Source organism: Polistes dominula, unplaced genomic scaffold (assembly GCF_049000335.1).
Source record: "Polistes dominula isolate Pdom_NZ unplaced genomic scaffold, Pdom_raw_medaka contig_77, whole genome shotgun sequence".
Lineage (NCBI taxonomy): Eukaryota > Metazoa > Arthropoda > Insecta > Hymenoptera > Vespidae > Polistes > Polistes dominula.
The window spans coordinates 7564610-7587729 of record NW_028301152.1 but is presented as its reverse complement, the minus strand read 5'-3'; the positions used below and the strand labels follow the sequence as shown (position 1 = coordinate 7587729).

Here is a 23120-nt window from a genome sequence, read left to right as displayed (position 1 = left end):
CACAGGTTTTTTTTATAAATTAATTGAATTATATACACTTAATATAATAGTTTAATTATTGATATGTATAATGTGTTTATGCAAGTATTTCTTTTGATATATTATAAACTAAGAGTTTATATTTTGTAGAAAATATTGAAAAGAAATTTGAGTATTTGAAAAAAAAGAAAACAAAAAGAATTTTTGTTGTGTAACTTTAATAAATGAAAAATAAGAAAAAAAAAAGTATGACATTCAGCACAGTTAGGCACGAAGCAGACAAGATAGAAAAATCGTAAAGGGAACATCTGAGAGACACGGAACAAGGTGGCATTTGGATCTTTGCCAGTGACCCACCGCCTGCTGAGTCACACTCTCTTGAAAGAGAAAGAAAAAGGAAGAAAAAGAGAGAAAGGGTATAGAAAGAAAATGAGAGAGAAACAAAGAGAAAATGAGACATCGTCTAGGAAAAGTCAGTTGAAAAGTTATAAAAAAAAAACACACACACACATATAAAATACTGTAACAATGTTACAGAAATCCTAAAAGTTAATAAAAAATAAAATAAACCTACTTTTTTGTTATAAAACTAAGTTTTAGTTGAAAAGTCAAATAATGGTAATAAAATACTCGAGCAATGTTATATAAATTTTAAAAGTTTAACAAAAACAAAGTAAACTTACTTTTCATATAAAATTATATATATATACGCGTAACTTTGGAACTCTTTCTTTTTTCATTCTAATTGTAAGCCCAAGAAAACAAATTGGGTTACAATGGGTTTAATTACGAAAGAAAAAATTCATTAAAAAGTCAAAAACAAAAAGACCTAAAATACACCAGCAGTATTCCACAAATTCTGAAAAGTAACCACGCCTTTTTTTTTGTTTGTTATAAAACCAACATTTTCTTCTTTCATTCTGACAATGAGCTTAAAGAAACAAATTGGCTTACAGTGAGTTAAATAACAAAAGAGCAAATTAATTAAAAAGTTACAAACAAAATACTTAAAACAGTGTTACAGAAATTCTAAAAAGCTAATTATCTATTTTTCTTTGTTAAATAAAACTAACATATTAAAACTATTTTTTCTTTAATTTTGATAATGAACATAAGAAACAAATTGGGTTACAACAGTGGATTCAATTACAAAGCTGTTTGTCCAAAGTAGCTTTTGGGCACCTTTAGGCAGCCACTTCCAGCTGGTGTTACGTGACCGCATGTAAATCATCCGCAACACGCGAGCCTATTCTCTTCTTCGTTTCCTTCCTCTCTACTTCCTCTCGTCCTCATACTAGTTCTCGTCGTCGTCCTCATCCTCATCCTCGTCCTCGTCGATGCACGTGTTAACGTCATGCCGTTAAACGTCGGTAACACGTGTCGCGCATGTAATCCATGACCTGTCGTTACTATACTTCGAGCTAGGAGTCATAAGCGCGCTTAAAGTCTGACGTTTTCTTCATGTTTTACTACGTAAACGTTTAGGAAAACGGATTTTAGACCATACCTAAGTAAATACACATATATGATATCTATATACAAGTTGAAATCTAATTTTATTTCAAATCAACGATTATTTTCTATTAAAAAAGTATTTATTTTTCATAAATTATTTTAATAAAAAGAAGAAAATTAAATTTTTGTTGTTAATTACGTCATCAGACCTCATCACTGTGACCACAAAATGTTGGTTTCCGTTTATCAAGTTGAATCTTAAAGAGATCGTACAGTGTTAACGATTTCCGGTGTGGTATAATAGTTATACGTTGTACGAAAGTCGAGTTTAAAGTCGACGTTAAACAGACGCATAAGAAAGTAAGTAAGTATATATGTACCATAGGTATAGGAGTAAATAAAAGATGGCGGAGGGATGTGGGCGGGGAACGATATTGCTTCTAATAATCACGAACCTCGATGACTAAGCAACAGACCTAGTTTCGATCATGTGTACGTTTATAGAGATCAATAAGATCTTTTGTTGTGGTTATCTACTACAATTTTAACACCTACATACAGTTTACTGCCAAAAATATATGATCATTATAATATAATCAAATTTATGATTCGATTATTTCGAATTCATCGATTATTTATCAACCAAAATCATTCCAGTTAGCGTTTTGGACGATTTATCATTTAATAAGCTTGATAAACATATGTAGTTAATCATAAATAATTATATAGATTGAATAATTAAAATTAATCAATGGTATAATGAGGTCTGAATTTTTACTATACTGTAATACCGTAAAAATGAAGTATTATTTTTTAACTTTATAATATTTCAAATATATTATAATATGTTTATTAAGATTAATAAATAATTTATATTTATAAATGACAATATAATAATAATTGAAAATACAATTTTATTTATTATATTTATATTATATATTTATATATTTATTATATATTTCATATTATATTATATTATCTTTTTCTTTTAATTTTAATAATAATTTATTTTCTATTTGTTATGGATTATTAATTTTTGTTAGTTAATTTCTTAATTTTTTTCTACCCGTTTCCATCATTTAGATTTAAATAAAAATTTTTTCCTTCATTCTTCCAAAATAATTTTGTAAAATGGGATACAAAGTTTCAAATCAAAACGATCAGATTTTATTTTCAATCTCTCTCTCATTCTTCTCGCTTTCTCTCTTTCTCTTGCTTGAAATTAATCATAGTAATTAAAAGAAACCTACAATGTTCTTCATACAAACACCTGAAAATCAAATTTTCTGATTTTTCCAAAAAAAGAAGTTTCTAAATAATTGAAACTAAAAAGTATTCTATAAATAAAAAGATTGAATATTTGAATTTTCTTTAAATCCTTTTTCTTGGTAGCATGAAATATAGGAAAATCGGTAAATGCGTATGAAAATAATCGAATCTGGTCGATCCGTAAACGAGGAAAATAAGTTTAGGCGTCACGTTTAGAGATGGGAAATGCGCACAACTCTCCTCCCCTTCCCACAGCTCCTCACCTCAAAGCTCTCTCTCTCTCTCTCTTTCTTTTTCCTTTTCTGTTTCTCTATCGAACGATCGTGAAAATCTCGTATCGACACGGCAACCCTCGTCCTCCCGTCTGGTTCACCCTCCGACGTTAATCCGAAACGACGTAATACGTTTGGTACAGGCCATACGCTAATCCGTCGAGAACGCGACGAGAAACGGAAATCGTTAAAATTCGATGGACCACAGTAAAAGCAAAAGCAACAGCAACTGTACACCACCACCAACATCAACATTCAACATACTGACAATGAGTACACCGATATGGATATTTGTTATTCAATTATTTATTTTTTTTTTTTTATTGAATAACTTCACGCGAATATATGTGTTAATGTTAAATATATTTATATAATATATAATATAAATAAATAGTATTATAATACATATTTATATAATATTAATATAATAATTATATAAATAATATTATATATTCGTCTAGATATACCATACATAGAATATTTAAAATATTGTTCTAAATTTTATAATTAAAAACTTTAAATTTATATAATTTTATACATAAAATATAATGTATATGCTACCGTTAAATTATATAAATTAATTAATTAATGAAAAATCTAAATCTTACATAAAATAACAAAGTCTCACAAGAAAAGTATATAAGAAGAATTTTATTATACACTTTAACTAGTTATTTTAAGAAATATAATTAATTAAAATATGAATTCACGAAAAGTGAGTAATTAAAATATAAAATAATAGTATGATTGTAATTATGGTGATAATACGATATTAATGATAATAATAATATAATAATAGTAAGCATAATACTAGTCTTACATTAGTAACAGTAATAGTAGTAAAAGGTGGGAGTAATAGTAGTAAAATGAAATAGAACATATGATGATGACAACACCATGATAATGTTTGCAATAATAATAATAATAATAATAATAATAGTAGTGAGTATGATGGTAGTCTAAGTAATGGCAATAATAGTAAAAGGGAAGGTATGACGTTTAGTAGAACATAACACTGAGTACTCCAGAGTACTACAATTTAAATTTAAGGGTGAGAATACATATGGGAATATAAAAAATAAACTATTTTGTTTATATCACGCTTATAATCATTTATATTTTAAAAATTTTCTTTCAGAAAATCATTTAAGACATTTTGTTTTCTAAATTTTTATATTGTATATACAATATATACACTATAATTAAATATTAATTAAATCATTACACTATAAAATAAAAATAAATAAATGTTTAACGTAATACAATATAACCCGATATTCAGTGAAAGATTGTTAAAACAACATATAGTTTCTTCAAAGCATTAAAAATATTAAAGATCATTTTAAGGAATCAATTTTAAAAATCACTCACATAGACATTTTTTTTGTATCATTACGTTCTTTCCTTTAGATATACGTGGGACAAAGAAGAAAATAAAAGGAAACTTATAATGCTTTTTTTATATCCAAGCAGGTAGACAAAAAGTGTTCGCTTTTGCTAAATATGAGAGGGAGATGAAGGGATAAAGAAGAAAAAAGAACGGGACGGACTTTGGGGGTTTCCTGAAAATAAAAAATAAAAGGATACAAGTTGGGAGTAGGTTGTACCATCTCGCGTATCGTAGTATTTGCGTAAAAATGGCAGGAAAAGAATGGAAAGATAAAAGAATGGGAGGGGGGAGGAATAAAAAAGTAAAGTAAAATAAAAAATAAAATAAAATAAAATTTAAAGAGAGAAGAAAGGAAAGAATAAAAATAAAATATAATAATAAAAAAGGATACAATATCATTCTGATTATGCAATGCAACGTCTGTGCGCATTTTAAACGAAATTATTAACAAAAACGCAATCATTTTTCGTATACTTTTTTCTCAACGTGTTATGTGTGTATGTGTGTTTCTTTCAATGTACGCTAACGAGTGAAAGAATTATAGATGCGTAGATATATATATATATATACCCTAAAGAAAAAAAAGGGTGATTATTTAAACCTCCACCTTTCAGCCCTGTTTTATATTTTAAGCTAAAATCCGATTCGTTATTTAAAGCTGATACAAATTTTTTACTTGAAACCTTGATACGCTAATTAGATTAATTTTTGCGATAAAAGGTTACAGCAAAAGTTAATATTTAATTTTTATTTTATGTAGATCAATAATAATATCTTGGTTTGAAAATTATTTATTGAAAATATCTTTTTTTTTTATAAAAACAAGTCCTCTTTATTATTTGGAAATTAATTCAAAAACAACTAATTGTCAACTATTTTATTAATTTAATTTAATTTTTATAAACTATACAACCATTTCTTTTCTATTTGACTTACAATTGATAACAATAAAGAAATACAAATTGTGTAGAAATATTGAATGGTTTCATAAAAGAAAAACAAAAAAACGTACACATACAAACACACACAACTTTGAAAATCAAGCAAAATAATGAAAAAAAATTCGTTCCAATCCATTCCACTCTGTTGAATGATCAAAAAAGAGAAAGATAGCTAAAAAAAAAATAATAAAATGAAAGAGACAAGGACAAAGGGCGAAAAAGTTAGATGAAAGGTTTGAAAAGCTAGGAAAAGCTTTGGAAGGTCTCTACGGTTGTTTGTTAATCAATTACTCTCGCTCATTGTCAAAGCTCTATGTCCTCTGTTCGTATTCGATTGGATGAATCCACGCGACGAAGGATGCTCGGAGTAAGCTGCCATACTTCACGGAAAATGTAGGATGAACGTATCTGGTTTTATGATTTAGCTTTTTGGTAGATATCCACCCTTTTTGAAATCCCCTAAAAAATCCTCTGACCCCCTAAAACCACCCAAACGTACACCCCAACAACACTCCCAACTACCATCTCTAAACTGTTAAATCTGCACTCCCATACAAACAACACTTCCTACACCAACACAATACTTCGACTTTCACCAAGTTCAGCGTCGCGCCTCTGTATGAGCTTCTGTACGCCCTTTGATGTCATTTCACAGACTAACATAAGAGAAAAAAAAAGAGAAAGACTGAGAGAGCAAAAACGCTTTTCAAAGTACGGATTTACCTACGCTTGCTTTCCACAAGCGACATGTTTTGCTATTCTATGCATTTACTTGGTACACAAGCGGCCAAACACCGTGTCCTTGTACTCATCGACAAGAACCATGGCCTTTTCTCTCTTTAAAATCTATCTTTTAAGCTTTCTTTCTTGTTTTACATCCCCTTCTTTTCTTTCCTTTCAAGTACACTTTTGTATTTTCTCTCATCCCTTTCGATGTTTTACTAAAGATTATATTTCTTTTAATTTCAAATATGAAATGAACTTATTAGCAAAATATATTTTAGAATAGTTAGATCAATATTTAAGTTTAATAGTTTTGTAATAATATTTGCAATGATTACGATAATTATGATAATTGAGATAAAAATAATACAATTATTACTATTTATGATGGTGACAAGAGTTAAATAACGCTTATTATATTACTGTAATGATGATGATAATTCTAATATAATAATAATAATAATAATAATAATAATAATAATAATTATTATTATTATTATTATTATTATTATTATTATTATTATTATTATTATTATTATTATTATTATTATTATTATTATTATAATTAAAACAATACCTAACAATATTATTATAACGGTGATAAAAGTAAAATATTAATTAATGATATTATAATAATTATAATAACAATAGTTATAATAAAAATAGTTACAATATGATGGTAATTGGAGTAGTACGATGATAGGATAATTTAATAATAACAATATTACAATAATGATAATAAAAAGAGAATATTATTAATAATATTATAATGATGATATAATTATTAGAACAAAATTAGTTTTATCTTTCTCTCTCTCTCTTTTTTTCTTTTTTAAAAATTTATCTTAAAGTTTTCTCATCTCACATTTTTATTTTCTTTTTTTTCATGTACACTTTTGTTCTATTAAAACATCCCCTTTCAATATTTGACCAACTATTAAAGATTATTATTGTTTATTTCAGACATTCAAATATGATTAGAAGAAGATAGAAACAATACACGTGAGTATACATTGATTTACATTCCAAATGATAACAAAATAGAAAAAAATGTTTTGATATGTCTTTAAACGACTTGTATCATTAAATATTACAGTGTCACGGTTACATGTCGAAGACACATCGTCGGCTTTAAATCTCTCAAGAGGATAATGAATGCACCATCGTATCAGACGACTACTACAACGACTACTACAACGATGACTATGTCACCGACAAACACAATACCAACACTAGCACGAGAAAGTGGATGACGAGGAGACATGAGGTGGTTTTCAAGAGTCCACCAACGACGACGACTAGACCGCTTGATTCCTCTGCTAACTGTGCTCATGCGAAAAGGGAAGAAACTTTAGAAAATAAAAAATAAAAAAAAGAAGAAGAAGAAGAAGATGGATCGTAGAAAATCCATCCATTCCAAAGAGATAAATTCTTCTCAACCTGCGGGATAAATTACAACGAAGTAAGGATGAAAAAGAAAAAATATCAGAAGGGTGGGACAGAAAGTAGGGGAATGGGGCGGGAATGATGATAAAAAGAAAGAAATACGTAGTTAGGGTTTATTTACACTCACCCTCGTAAATCAAGCAAAATCTAAATTATAGAAAAAGAACTGGCAATGAGAAGGATGAGTGTACAAGATTTAAAAAAAAAAAAAAAGAAAATGAAAAAGAAAAAATGGAATAAAATAGGAGAAATGTAAGAGAGAAAAAGGGATGAAAAGAAAGTGCAGGGTTGCTTTCGAGCTTTTTCTGATAAACGCTGAGTAATGGAACGCAAATTACGTTGGCGCGACCAATGAAAAATGAAGAATCCTTTTCGAACGATTTACACCATCACTAACCACCTCCTAGTCCTACCAACCTCACTCCATATACTCCCAAACGAACGAATGAGAGGGTAATTTCGTTTAAAAATTTTTCGTAAAATCGATAATTTCGATTAGATTACTTCGATTGGCCAGTTCGAATCTGTCGTGAACAATTTTTGTAAAATATGTCTGTGCCAGAATTTAGTTTTATTTTTTTTTTAATTTTTTATTTTTATCTACTCGAAACAACTGGAAAATCGTAGGGGTTTTTGGTCGTTAAAAACGAAAAGTAATCGTAAAAAAGCCGAGAGGTTAGGAAAAATCGCGTGAGCGATTACGATGGCATTAAAAAACTTACTCGAGGAATACGAAGGTCTCTCTTTCTATTCCCTGAGCTGGCTTTTAAGCGAGAAACGCATATATACACACACATGCACACAAGTATGGATATAAACAGGGTGAGAGAGAGAAAGAGGAACAAGTAGGAAATGAAGGCTGGGTAAAAGTGCATGACTTTAAAAAGGACGAGTTTTTACCAACCTACCCTTGACATTTTTACTTTACTCTCTTAATATTTTTTTTAATCTTTTTTTCTTTAGTATATGTGATATATTAAGGAAATATATTTAATATATATATATATATATATGATATAAATATTCTATATAAATGAAATATATTAAATTTATATAATATATTAATATTTTATATGATACATATAATATATAAAAGTATATGGTATATATGGTGGTTCGTATTCACATATGGTGGTGAGATAAAAAAATTATTATTAATATTATTGTAAATAGAATTTATTTAAAAACATTCGGTAATATAGAAAACATTTTCTTCATTTTTTTTAATTCAACTCTAAAAGGACTTTATGTCGACTACTAATTACTAGCAGCAATATAACTTCAAACAGCTACTACTTCAGTCAAGTGGCTACTGTGTTAGTCAATGCAGTGGTGAATAATTACCAATATCAACTTATTTATGGACTACTTAATGTATAAATGAGTGTAAATAAACCCTAATTGTATTTTTTAGTATATACGAACATAGAATATTATTATATTAATATATTTCATATAAATATTGGTTTCTTAACATAAATTTATCCTGTTTTCTGTATTTGAAAAAAACACTCAAATTTTTGTTTCCTTTTGTTTTTATATTTTTCCAAATAAAGAAAACAAGACAGATAAATGTTACAACTAAATATATTATAAATTATTATATTTTTGATCTTCAAAATTTGTTGTTAGCAACGAAGAAGAACACAGTACACGCAACGTCTTCGAGGTTTCGTATTTTTAATACGAAATCCTCGAAGGTGAAAAATTTCCATGGAAAAGGAGTAGCAAGTGGAAAAAAATCAGGCATATTTGATTCTTCGAAGAAGACAAAAACAATCGTTAAGAAAGAACTACTAAAAGTGTCAAATCTCGAAACAGTAGAATTCGAAGAAGAAATAAACGAGAGCAACATGATGGCGGGTGCCGGTGTCGGTGGTGTTGGGATGCTCAGAGCAAGAAGGCGGGACGTCAGTGTGAAACCAAATAGAAAACTCGACCGGAAGTCCTCTAGGGGGATGATTTACGAGAACGAAGAACTCAGATTGAGAACCATTCATATTAACGCCGAGGTTGAACAAGGTAAGAAAGATTTTAAATTAGAATGAATAAACATTTGCTATCCTCTAATCTAAGAATAAATGTCATTTGTCTTACAAGAATGATTTGGATTTTTAAAATTCATTTTTTTAACTATTATTAAAATCGATTTCAAATTTTATGTAAGAATAAATCAAGATTTATATTGACATCAAATACCATATTTATGATTTTCTAATTTCCGTTGCTATGATGTTGGATTTGATTTATAATAATTTTATCAAAGTTCCTGTCAATTTAAAAATTTAAATTTAGTAGTCCAATAACTATGTTGTGTACAGTGTCATACATAATAAATCTCATAAATAGTTCAAACTAAATTGTAATATTCTAATGAAGAGATTTTTGTATTTTGTTGTTCCTGCTAACAACATTGATTCATGCATTAATTATTTCATTTGACGCCACAGTTATGTATAACTAAATTTCAAGTGAAATCGTGCATTTAATATACGGAAAGATTAATGATCGAGTGAACCAAAATGATGGCTAGTTCCAATATATCAACACAGAGACCACCAAATTTAATATAGCACTAATTGCATTCGCGGTGATTCAAATCACCGGTTTTAAATTATAATTGAAAATTTTACGTTCAATTGCTTTCTTTTATTCAATTTTACAACAATTATTACTATAATTATTTTTATACAACAAATTTTATTTTATTTTATTTATTTTAACCTAATATCAAAATGATAACACTTAATGCAACAAAAATTTAATGAATTAATCAATTTTGTTAAGGTTCGGTTATTTGATCGGTTAGGGTATAAATAAATGTATAATATATAAATTAATATACAAAAAAAAATGAAAAATATTTACTACCAAATTTTAATTATTAATATAAGAAGATTTGTTGTCACATTAACTTAAGAGGAAAACTTAAGTTAGGAAGCCGAAAAATGCATTATATACTTTAAATAATTATTCTTATTGTTAGTCAAAACAAAATCCAATATTTTGAAATTTAAGAGAGAAATTTGTGCATCTATTAACAATAACAAATAATAATAATTTTCTCTACAAAAAATTATCGCTATATACTTGACCATGTATTTGAGACACCAAAACTATAAATGACAAAGTAGAATTTGATTTGGTTCGATAAAAGCAGTGTCTCACTAGAATATCGACTTACATTAGAGTCGGTTGTATACTCTGGAGATCAGAAACCAATAGGAAATGAAATTTGGTGAGTTTGGCAGGTCTGGGTTTAGTTAGTTTGTGTACAGCGGTCACCTACAAATAGACAGAGCCCGCGTGGCAACGTATTCGGAGCTGCCGCGTGCCGAAACCGCAGCGAACTATTTTAGAAACTCGCCTGGCACCCACCAACTTTGTTCAGTCGACAAAGAGACTCGCCCAGTTTCCGTTATCGAGCGTCTTACGCGATTTATCTTCAAGAAATATACTAATAGCTCATATGAAGTAATTTCTAATTAAATGAAATTATCAGAAGTGAAACAATAATAATTAAAAATTTGTTTAATTTGATTATGGGATTGGGAAATTGGATTGGGGATCAAAGACTCGTCCAGTTTCCATTATCTTATGCGATTTATTATCTTCAAGAATTATAATAATAATTTAAAATTAAACGAAATTATTAGACATGAAGGGACAGTACCTAAAAATTTGGTTAGTTTTGAATTTTTATTGGGGTGGGAAAAATAAAATCACCTAATTTTTTTTATCGAATATCTTATCTTCAAAAGGTACACTAATAGTTCATATGAAGTAATTCCAAATTATCAAAAGTGAAAAGCATTACCTAAAAATTCGGTTAATTTCGGTTTATTGGAGTGTAGAAAAAAGAAAGAATCGACAAGTGTGTTTAATCGATTTTACACACACAGAGTTCATTTGAATAAACACATAAAAAGGGGGTAAAATGTTTCGATAGATGAGACATTAATGGCGGTACGTATAAATCTGTATTATTCATAGTCGTATATTAGTCATTCGCTTAAGATTGTTTGAAAAGACGTCTGATTAATTTTCGACACATTTTATAAAACATTTGTTTAGCAGAAATAGAAATAATTTGAATCTTTTTGATCCCACGTGTGAATATAAACATGTATCAATTCTCAATTGAATATTAATAACATAAACTAGACGTAATTATGAATAGAAATGTTTCGTTATTGGATAATACATAAAAAAGAAGAATAATAAAGCTAATAAGTTTCGTTATGCTCTCAAAAAAGAAAGAAAAAAAAATGTCTTAAGTTACACACCGACCATGGTTTATTATTATTTCGTGTTTATGACTTGCTAGCTGTTTGTATAAGGGCACAGTTATAAATTTAAGTCTTCTGTGTTCGCGTGTCTCACGAATGTGACTGGGTCGACAGTAAAGAAAGTCGACTTTTACTTGTCCAACCCGTTACTGATAAAACACTAAGACCATGATCGAAATCTAAGAGTGCTGGACAAACTGTGACTCGTGAACCATAAACTGGTCTCACAATTATTTCCTTTGATTCCTAAAACATTTATAAAACATACCAAATACTTTGTGGATCCTATTTATTCAGATTTTATATCCTTGTTTTGTTTAACGTGTAAACTTTTGAATGAATAATTTTTATTTGATAAGAAATTTAAACTATCGGAGAAATTGGACAACCATGATATATAAAAATGAACCCAATGAACGAATGAGAAAAAATGATGGAACGAATAAAAGAGAAAAATCTTTTCGAACTGAAAACGTAGCGTCTTTAATGATAGCTCATGTATGTATTGGACCCCACGCCGTGTTTTGAGAAGAGACCTTGGGGGAGCTGAAAAAGCAGATCAAACGTTCCACGACGTCGTCCTGTAGAATTTATTTCTCTCTTAACGCGACGCAAACAGCATACTTTCGAGACTAATGGTTGTAGTACACCATGAGTAATATTAAAGAAGAAAAAAAAAAAAAAGAAAAACAAAACAAACAGAAAAAAATTATCGTTTTATTTTAGTATCGTGTTGGAACGTCTTCATTTGAATTTACCGCGCTTGTAAAGAAAATCCAAACGTTTCAAATCTATAATTAGTTCATCATGGTATTTAAATCTATTTTTGCTGTCATTTTAAGATTTATGTACTCAAGTATACTATTATTATTTTTTATGTAAAAATTCTATGTGGCAATTAAACGATAAAAAAATTCAACGCTTGGATGAGAGTTTAACTTAAACACACACACAAATGCACATAGATATTGTTGATCAACCTTAACATGCAAAAAATTAATATATTTTACTATATTTATAGTTGAATCAAAGTTGTTAGTAAAATATTAAAAATTTAGTATAATTGATAAAATTAAAAATTTAAAAATTTGTTAATATTGTAATAATAATTTAAAAAATTTTATTATTATTATAATTATCAGGAACCCAGGAAAATTTGAGAAGTTCCTATGTTCGTTTGTCATTTGTCAAATTGTTTTTTAGTATCTTTATTGATTAAAACACCATGAACTTTCTTGGTAATCTGATATTCTAATATATGTATAATATAAAATATTATTTATTATAATAATATTAGATAATTGAAAAAGTTTGTTTCAAGAAAGCTTATTTTAATTAATGAAAATACATAACCTATAAGATGAATGAACTTAGGAATGACATAAAATGACTTGTTGATAAAAGAATCTTGATTTATATGTTTATACAATAATTCGTTTTTATAACTCCTACAATTTATGTTCCATTCAGATGAAGATTTATTTTTCTTTTTCTTTTTTTGATAAAAAGTATTACTTAATTTTCCGAAATATTAGCTATAAAATAAGCTATAATAATTTAAACAAATACACGATGAAATGTATAAAAAGAACATATGTGTTATACATCCTCCATTTATTTTAAAATTGGAAATTTAGATAATGCACACATACATGCAAAATTACATTCTATGAAACTTTAATTAAATATAAAATGTAATATGCACGTAAAACTGCATAAATATATTTAAACAAAGAATTAATATAACTTCCAATATTAAGATATAATCATGGAAACTTTAACAGATAGTAAACACGAGATTTCAGAATGTTTATTTTAGGTTATGTGAACCTTTTGTTTGTGAACGATACTACGTGAGCCTGGAACATGTTTATCAACCGGTCCCTTAGATTAACCATAAGTAATAAACCTATATTGGGTTACCTGACCATAGCCTTCGACAAGGAAAATATCGAGTATAGCAGATAAAACAAAGAAAACAATCTAAAACATAACAGAAAATTACAGGAAATTGTATTGTTGAGTATTTTCACAAATATTGAAGCTCAAAAATATTCTTGTATGTAAGAATGTTATTTAAACTAAATTCAGTAATCCATGCTATATACAATACACTCATACTCACCTAAATATAAAATTAAAATTATTTATTAATTGTTTATTATTAATAATTAACCTCCAAAGTTGCACGCTCGAGTTAACTCGAGCGGCGATGTATTACGTTGTGCCAAAATTGTTCCTTAAGAGGTTAATATATTATATAATATATATTATAATATATTATTATTTATAATATTATTTTAATTATATATAAAATATATAAATAAAATAATAAAATATAAAATTATATATATATATATATATATATATAAAATAATATTATTTACAATATTATTTTAATAATATATTGTTATATAATATATATCACATAATAAATTATTATTTAATTATTAAATTAAATGTATATATTTATAATAAGATATTTAAAAGTTTTAATTTAGCATAAAATGCCTAACCAAAATAACGCTAACCAAAATACCCTAATAAAATGTAAATTTTAGTTATATCTATGACGTCATCTTTGACAATGAAATATATAATATTTATAATTTACAAATTGCATAAACTTCTACGCATAGTATATAAATATACATATACAAACATAAATATAAAAAAAAAAATAAAGAAAAATAGCTAAGAATTGGCAAAAGAGAAAGAGAGAGAGAGAGAGAAAGCTTTTATTCAAGAGATATTTCTTCGCGTACTCTGCACATTCGCTTAAAGTGCGATGAGAAAGAAAAGAAAAATAGAAAAAGTAAAAAAGTAAGCCATAGGGTATTTAAGCCGCGTGGGATAAAAACACCGAGCGATTAGAAGGAACGTCGAAAAACGTTTTCCGGACGATTTCGAAATGCAAGGGATGGAGGAAAGAAGAAAAAAAGATGCTCCAAGTGAACGAACAATTGAACACCCAACCCTCCTTTTCAACTTTTTTTTTTTTATTGTACTTTCTTTAGCTTCTATATTTTTTATATATTTTTTTCTCGACACACCCGTTAGAGTAAAGCCGATGAAAAGGCCAGATGCCAGACTATGAACGATACTATTGGATACAAGTGAAAAAAAAAGGAAGAGAGAGATTATTTTGGGTTGTTTTTAAGACACTTGACAGATTACGTTTAAGTGTTAACGAAAATATTGCTGTTTAAAATTTCCGACATTTTTATTTATGTTTATGTATGTGTATAATTAATCACACAAATATTCATATATCCTTAAATTGTAAATATTTAATTTTATTATTATTATATTAACTTTAAGTAAAGTATAAATAAATTAAATAATAAAATAAGTTTAATATATAAAATATTTAAATAAATAAATTTAAATTTATTAAATATATAAAATATAAACTTTTTAAATAAATAAATTTCAATAAATATAATAATAATTAAATATTATTATATTATATAAACTTTATAATTCATATATAAATTTTAATATGTGAATTTCAAATAATTTTTATATAAATGTTAAATAATTTATGTAATTTTATGTTTTACATTTAGTAAGATTGTCGAGGTTCTATCCACTAAAACTGTTGCAGTCAAATCAAACTATTACAGCAGATCTATATTGTGATCAACTATAACTTTACTGATTACAAAAATATGTAAACTTTATCCAGCACTGTATAATCAAAAAGGTGTTGTCTTCCAACATGAAAATTCGAAGCCTCACGTGGCTTTAAAGACGAATAATCGAATGAAAATAATCCTTTTGTATATAAAAATTCGCAAATATTGATTACGAGTAGAAATGAATCGATTACAATTTACTGTATAAATACTTTTATGACCATTACTGTATATGAATTACTCGTGCACATACATGACGATTATTCGAACGTAAAACTTGCGTGCATTCACTTTAAATCGTGCCTTGAGTAAAAAAATATAAAAAAAGATTCTTCCACATGATATTGGAACGCAGGACGAGTTTAAAAAATAGTAGAAAGGGAGGAGAAAGGGGGAATAAAGAGGAATAATTATGTCAAGTGGTACGATTTTTTTTCCTCACGTCACGGAACTTGCACTTTTAAAACTTTTCATGAGTATAATTTATAGGTATATGTGTTGTATTCGTATTTTTTAAATGTGTATATATATATATATATATATATATATATATATATATATATATGTATTTGTGTGTGTTTGTATGTATATAAATAGAATTAATTGCATAAGGGAATGAAGGAAGTAATTTCATCTTTTAAAATCGTTGTCAACTTGTTTATTTTAATTTGAAATGGAACTAGGAGATTAATTGGTATAGTTCTTTGCATAAAGCATGACATCATAAACTAAACTGATTGTGAAACTAAAGTCAGATCGTAGTTAAAGGAAAACAACTAGCTGATTGATAGAATTTTATTTATAGATTATCTAAAAAGGTTTAATTTGAAATTAAATTTAGATTGTTTGATGATTTCAAATTTCTTAATTTCATTGATTCTTAATTTAGAATGAGGTATAATACATACAAAATTTTAATCAATATTTAGATATAAAATATAACATATGAAGTATGAAATATATATATATTACATATTAAATATTAAATATTAAATATTAAATATGATTATGGCAAAATATAATTAAATTGATATTAGTTGAAAAAAATTGGAAGATAATCAGGTTAAGACAGTTTCACCCTGACGATTCACTGTAACATGACATGAAATATAAGATATTATATATTTAAAATTAAATATCTTATATTTATAAAATTTATATTATTATTATATTATATTATTATATTATTAAAATATAAATATAATAATTAATTAGAATATTATTTAACATATATTAAATTATTAAATTAATTAGACATAATTGATTGAGTTTAATCATATTAGACAGTTCACTCTGCATAAAAGTTTATATGCGTGTTACCTCTCATGACGCGATGAGGAAGAAGACGAATAAGAAGAAGGAGGATAAGAATAAGAATAAGAAGAGATAGCTTACGGAAGCAGAAACTGGTAGGGGTCTAGAAAGCTTTGCCAGTGGCGTTATAACCACCCACTGACTAGTTTTGCCCGGTAACTCAAAACGACTAGCACGTCCTCGTGCCAAGCTTTTCTCAGTGCTCATCGGTATCGACGAAACCGTAGAAACTTATAGACCATAAAGAGAGAGAAAGAGAAAAAAGAAGAGAAAGATAGAACCAAAACGAAAAAAAGAAAAAAAGTACGAGAGAGAGAGAGAGAGAGAAAGAGAAAGAGAGAGAGAGAAAATATTCTACTTTCTGCTTTCTACACTTTTGCAAGCTCACGAAAATCTGTAGAGGGAATTCTTCAAAGCCAACTTGAAAGCCCGAAGCAAACATGGTGATCGATGTTTCGCTTTCGCGAAGGGGAACTCGAGCGCGTTAAGATGCATTTTTCCGTACCGCCAAACGTCATGATTCATGAGATCAAGAAATGAGAATATGAAGAGAAGAAAGTTTATTCCATTGGTCATTGTTATATGATTAAATAGTAATCATAAAAGTGAAGAACCATGATTAAGACAATAACATATTTCGTATTTAAAATCATTGGAAAATAGTGTCTATTTTGTACACGGATAAATAATTAGATTTGATGACAAATTGAATGAAGTATTGTTTGATGATTAGGAAACTATTGTTTGAAATTAATTTGAAAAGAGAGAATGAGGATTACGGAAGGTCATGAGCATAATGCAGAGAAGAGAAATAGGTCGAACACGAAAGGATGAAAAGGGAAGTACGTTTGTTTTTTTTCAAAACTACTATATTCTATGCTATTTTTTATTAATAACAATCGTCATAATTTTTGTTTATAATTTGTATTTAATTTGTTCATTATTATCGGATATTATTAATAAGTATTTACAGTAAAATAATTTGTTATTTCTTTAACAATATTTTATGAATTTAATAATCAGTGAGCATTAATTTGAATATGTATTTTAAATAGATTATAGAAATTTATAATAAGAACAGGGTTGCATCAGGGTTGAAATCTAGGTTAAATTTTGGTATAAGTGAATATATATATATTTTGTTATAATTAGTCTTTAGTTTGATTTAAAATATTTATTAATAAATTGGTAATCGTATTTATTGATATAATATTAACCAATTATATTGCTTAATAATATCCTGTTATAAATTTTGAAATATAAATAATAAATATATAATATTTATATAAATAAGAGTTATTAAAATATATAAATTTGTGTTGAAAACATTGACGGTAAATATTAAAAAAAATATATATATATTAAAAATTAAATTAAATATTAGAACTTTTCATATTAAAATGTTCTATTTCTATTTATCTTTTCTTAGATTTCTTGTAATTATTTTTTGTTGCTTCTTTTATATATCGTTTTACTCGTTTATAGTTTTTTTTTTATTTCTTACAAAGATACCGTCTACTCACAACATTTACACACCGATAAAGATCTCTAATTACACGAAGTCCCGTTCTACTCGTTTAATTTTCCCGCGTCAAAGTTTTCGCCGTTCATAGTCAACGTCGCTTGGGCAATGTTGAATTTTAAGCAAAAGAAACTAGAATGCTAAAAAGAGATAGAGAAACAAAGATAAAGATAGAAGGAAGAGAAAAGGAAAAGAAAAACTCTCGACAGATCTTTTATAATGTCGCGTAAAGCTAGATACCACTCGTTAAAAACTTTTTCGGTCGAATTTTAAACAGTCAGTACGAGCGACAGGATTAAAGAAGTCGTGATTTCGACCATGTTTTAATAGAACAATGTGTAACACCAGTAAAACTAAACCTACACCATTTTTTCTTCCATACATATACAGTCACACATGCACATAAATGAAAAAGAAAAATTAAAATATAGAAACAGACAAAAATTTATAAATGATAAACCTTGTCACTTGATTATCTTTCAATTGTTTTGAAATATTGATAATTATTATTATAATTAGTGTTAAATTTTTAAATTCATATATTTGTGATGTTACTCTAAAAACTCGTATTATTTATTTTTAATCATTGATATAATTTTGTTTAATGAAAATAGAAAGGTGGTATCCTTTTCTTAGAATATGCCATTGCAATTATTGGTTATTGACAAAATTAGGATAATTAAATACGTGTATATATAAATAATAAAATACTAATATATAAAAAAATAATAATATAAAAAATAAAATAATAAAATACGTGTTTATAAAAAAACAAATAGATGATTATTAAAACAAACTATGTAACCTGATGATCTTTCAATATTTGACAACTAATATTTACAATAACAATTAATAACTAATATTCCAACTTACGATCAATGGTGTTGGCAAATACTTTGACTATAAATTTTTAATAATTATATTTAGATAAAAAGTTGTTTATTAAAAATAAAGATTGTTTTCCTATAAATTGGTACTCTCTTTCTCTTTTTACTTTCTTTCTTGAGTTTCTGAATAATACGTAAAATCGTTCGTTGCGGGGTAAGGAAACTTTAGATAAAACACTTTCCACCCTCAACCCTCTCTCTATCTTTCTCTTACTACCCACTTTACCTACCCCTACCCACTACCCCAGACAACTCTCCTTCTTTCTTTCTTTCTTTCTTTCTTTCTTTACCTCATACTCTTCGAGCAGTTGTTACCTCACGGCGACGTTCTATGGAAAAACTTTTTAATATCTTTCCTCTCGTTGCGTAAGAAAGGAAAAGACAAGATAATCGCCACGGGGCACCAGGTGGATATGAGTTTCGTTGATAGAATCTGCGTAATCTCACAATGTTCCTTTTATACTTATTTCCTTCTCTTAGTCTTCCTTTCCTTTACCTTTTTCACTTTTTTTCTTATTCATTCTTTTACTTTTCCTCGCTTGGTATATTGTACGATTAAAATGAGTACTACGTTTAGGCCAAGTTCAAAACGAATGAATGAAGAAACGAGAATAGAATAAAGAATGAGAGAGATAGAATATCTATCATGAAAGTATATGAAAGAAAAATGAAAAATAAATGTAACGTTTCGATTCAGTAAAAGTAATAAATATTCTTTTTTCTTTTGAACGTTTCTTTATAAATCGTTGATATCAATCAAACAACCTTCCTTGTTTTTTCAATATTGAGAATTGGTAGTATCAATATAAAAGTTTAAAATTTAGAAACGATGTGAAGAAATTAAAACAAGACAATTTTGCATAGTTTTTTCATGAATTATTCGTATCAAACATTTGTTAGATGAGTATTGAGAATTGGTAGTACCAATATAAAAGTTTAGTATTTAGAAATGATTTGAACAAAGAATTAAAACCAGACAATTTTGCATTATTTTTTTTTATGAAATATTGATATCAAATATTTATTAAATTAAACAAATATTATTGATATATCTTTTATTGTTTTAGAGTATTGAGAATTGGTATTATAAGAGTTTAGTATTTAGAAACGATTTTAAAAAAAAGAAATTAAAACAATTTTGCATGGTTTTTTGGTGAAATATTGATATCAAATATTTATTAAATTAAACAAATGTTACTGATATATTGTTCATTGTTTTTGGAGTATTGAGAATTGGTAATACCAATATCAAAGTATCAAATCTCTAGTTTCGAATCGATGCATGCTATTTTAGAACTCACGTATTCATATATTCGACATGAAAGGTGGAAACACGATGACGACATGTAAAGATCCGACGTTTCGATAGATATGTTATAGAGATATATATCACCAAAATATTTCCTATCGTCTCTAGAACGAGATATGTAACTGACTGCATTTCTGTACTCTACTACGAACGAGAACGTTAGAAGTTGAAGAAGCAGCAGCAGAAGAAGAAGATGTTCTCGCGTTACGAAAGCACGTGACTTCACAAGAACAAAATTAGCATAAACCAAGATAGAAAAAGAGAGAGAGAGAGAAAGAGAGAGAAGAGAAGAGTCTACCGGCCTCGAAAACGAAATTCTCAGAAAAGTTCTAACACTCGTTGACAATAACTATACCAAAATAACAATAAAGTGTCTTTGCGTGTGTATGTATGTTTCGGTTGGTTGGTTAGTTGGTTGGTTGGTAGACAAGTTTTAAGTCCTCGTACGGCTAATAAAACGCCTCACGGTGCGGAAACGCGACCTACGATTTTCTCCTTGCCTGCTTTCTTGCTTACCTTCTTGCGAGATATGCAGTACGGTGAGTGTCGTGCTTTTGTACTTTCCTACTTTCTTACTTACTTATTTTGAAAAGAGAGAAAAAGATATATATATATATATATATATATATATATATATATATATATATATATGAATGTTGGGTGCACGTGCATAAAGTGTTTAAAGTGTGTATCATAGAATATGCTCTTAAAAGTAGAATTTCATGAGCGTTTAAATGGTTTATAGGTTTTATTATGGTACTTGTTCGTGACGTTACATTTCAAGTTTTTCGTGTCTAGATTTTAAGTAAGATTTAATATTATTTAGAACAATTTCAATCCACAATTGTACAAACTTTGTAATGATTTATATTTATGTTAGGTAAATTTTATTTTGAAGATTTTTTTCATTACTTTTTGAATATAATTTAATAAAATACGGAGGATTATTAAATTATTATATTAGATTAATTATTATATTATATTAGTAATTAATTAACAATCAATTTGATCTTATATTTTTGTTTGTATTTAAATAATATTAATTTAAAACACGTTTTTCGACGATTGCATATTTTATGTTTGCATATCTGACTACTCAAGCTTTAAATTTAACCAATCAGTGATAAAATAATAAAATAATAAAAAAGAAATTCAACAAGATCAAAAATTGATCAAATAAGTAATTACACATCGATCACATCGAAAATTTAAAAACATTTGAAGAAAATTAAACAAAAAAATTGTGTAATTCACACGTTAATATACAAACGAAACATTTTATCAATCCCAATATACAATCCAAACAACATTTAAATAATTATAAATCATTCATAGCTATAAATTCCCTAGAATTTAGACCGAATACCACGAAACATTTTCGCTAAGAAATAAACCCATTCGATTCGAGATATCGATTTCTAGATTCTAATAAGACAAAAGCATGTTGCGGTGTCTTTGGAATGGGGTTGGTTGAGAAGATAGAATAGAAGGAAGAGATGGATAGATAGGGATGGGTGGATAACTCGAACGGGTTTGGGAAAAGGGGATGATCGAGACATTAGCGTGGTTTGTTGCAGCTAGAAACTGTAGTTCGATCCTCAAACTCGCACCTGCGACGTAAGAGAAGTTACCCAAAAGAACGTAACTATGTCTGTATAGATCGTTCCAAACCGAAGAGGCCGGAACATTTGAGTTCCATGAGAATTCTCAGAAGGAAACTGTAAGAGAGTGAGGGCTTTGGGGGTAGGTAGGTGGTAGAAATAGAGTAAAGGGTGAAGAGGGTTAAGGAATAAGAAGAGACAGAGATCTTGAAGATAATCTCACGACGATGATGTTAAATCTGCTTCTCCTGGTTGACGTCATCCCTCTCGACACTTTATTAATGCTAAAACTCATTCCAATATCGTTCGAAACTCTGAAGGATATTTTGCTTCTCTCTTATCTCTCATCTCCATTTCGATGTACCCCTTAAACGTTATTATTTCGGTTTAATAAAACAATGGACTTTTAACAAGATATTAATTAAATGCAATTTTTGAAACGTTTTTAATAAACCTAAAATTGTTAGTTAGTCATATGTGTATTTAGGTCGAAATGCATATTTGCTGATTTGTAGAATTGATCTTATGTACACCTAATAATTTTCTATATAGATATGCATACTAAGGGGTTAATTTAAAACAATTAATTGGAAATATATTGAATATATTTGGAAATATATATATATATATATTACTTATAATAAGATTATATTACATTTTTAGATTGAATAAGTATGTAATTTATATGTCAAAAATAATATAATTTTTTTTTTATATTTTAAAATACATAATTTAGATATTTTTTATAAATTTTTTTTCAAAATATTTCAAATTACATAATTTAAATATTTTTAATAAATTTTTTAAAAAATATATTTATTTTTAAACGGGATAGTTTCTTATAAAAATAAAGTGCAATTGCTCTTGATAGATGCATCGGTGCATCCAAATAAAAAATAAACAAATATAAATAAAAAAATATAAATATTCGTATCCTTATTATTACCCTTTGTATAATAAAAAAAACTCATTAGTAATAATAATAATAATAATAATAATAATAATAATAATAATAATAATAATAATAATAATAATAATAATAATAATAATAATAATAATAGGTAAAAATTAATTAGCAAAGAACA

At 27.2% G+C, this 23120-nt stretch overlaps 2 protein-coding genes across 4 annotated transcripts in view; one reads left to right on the top strand and one right to left on the bottom strand.

Moving 5' to 3' along the window:
- Ror (tyrosine-protein kinase transmembrane receptor Ror) overlaps positions 1-23120 on the bottom strand; it is a 244764-nt gene that overhangs the window by 144924 nt on the left and 76720 nt on the right.
- LOC107068912 (uncharacterized) overlaps positions 1-23120 on the top strand; it is a 44642-nt gene that overhangs the window by 6079 nt on the left and 15443 nt on the right. Inside the window, exons 2-4 of one of the 3 annotated variants that reach the window (XM_015325755.2) lie at positions 6993-7031; positions 7126-7491; positions 9108-9497. In XM_015325755.2, the coding sequence (XP_015181241.2) occupies positions 9329-9497 (169 nt within the window). In that variant the 5' untranslated portion in view covers positions 6993-7031; positions 7126-7491; positions 9108-9328. Of the gene's footprint in view, positions 1-6992; positions 7032-7125; positions 7492-9107; positions 9498-16663; positions 17559-20265; positions 20974-23120 lie in introns of those variants that run through there. The other 2 variants (XM_015325756.2, XM_015325757.2) reach the window with 2 other exon arrangements.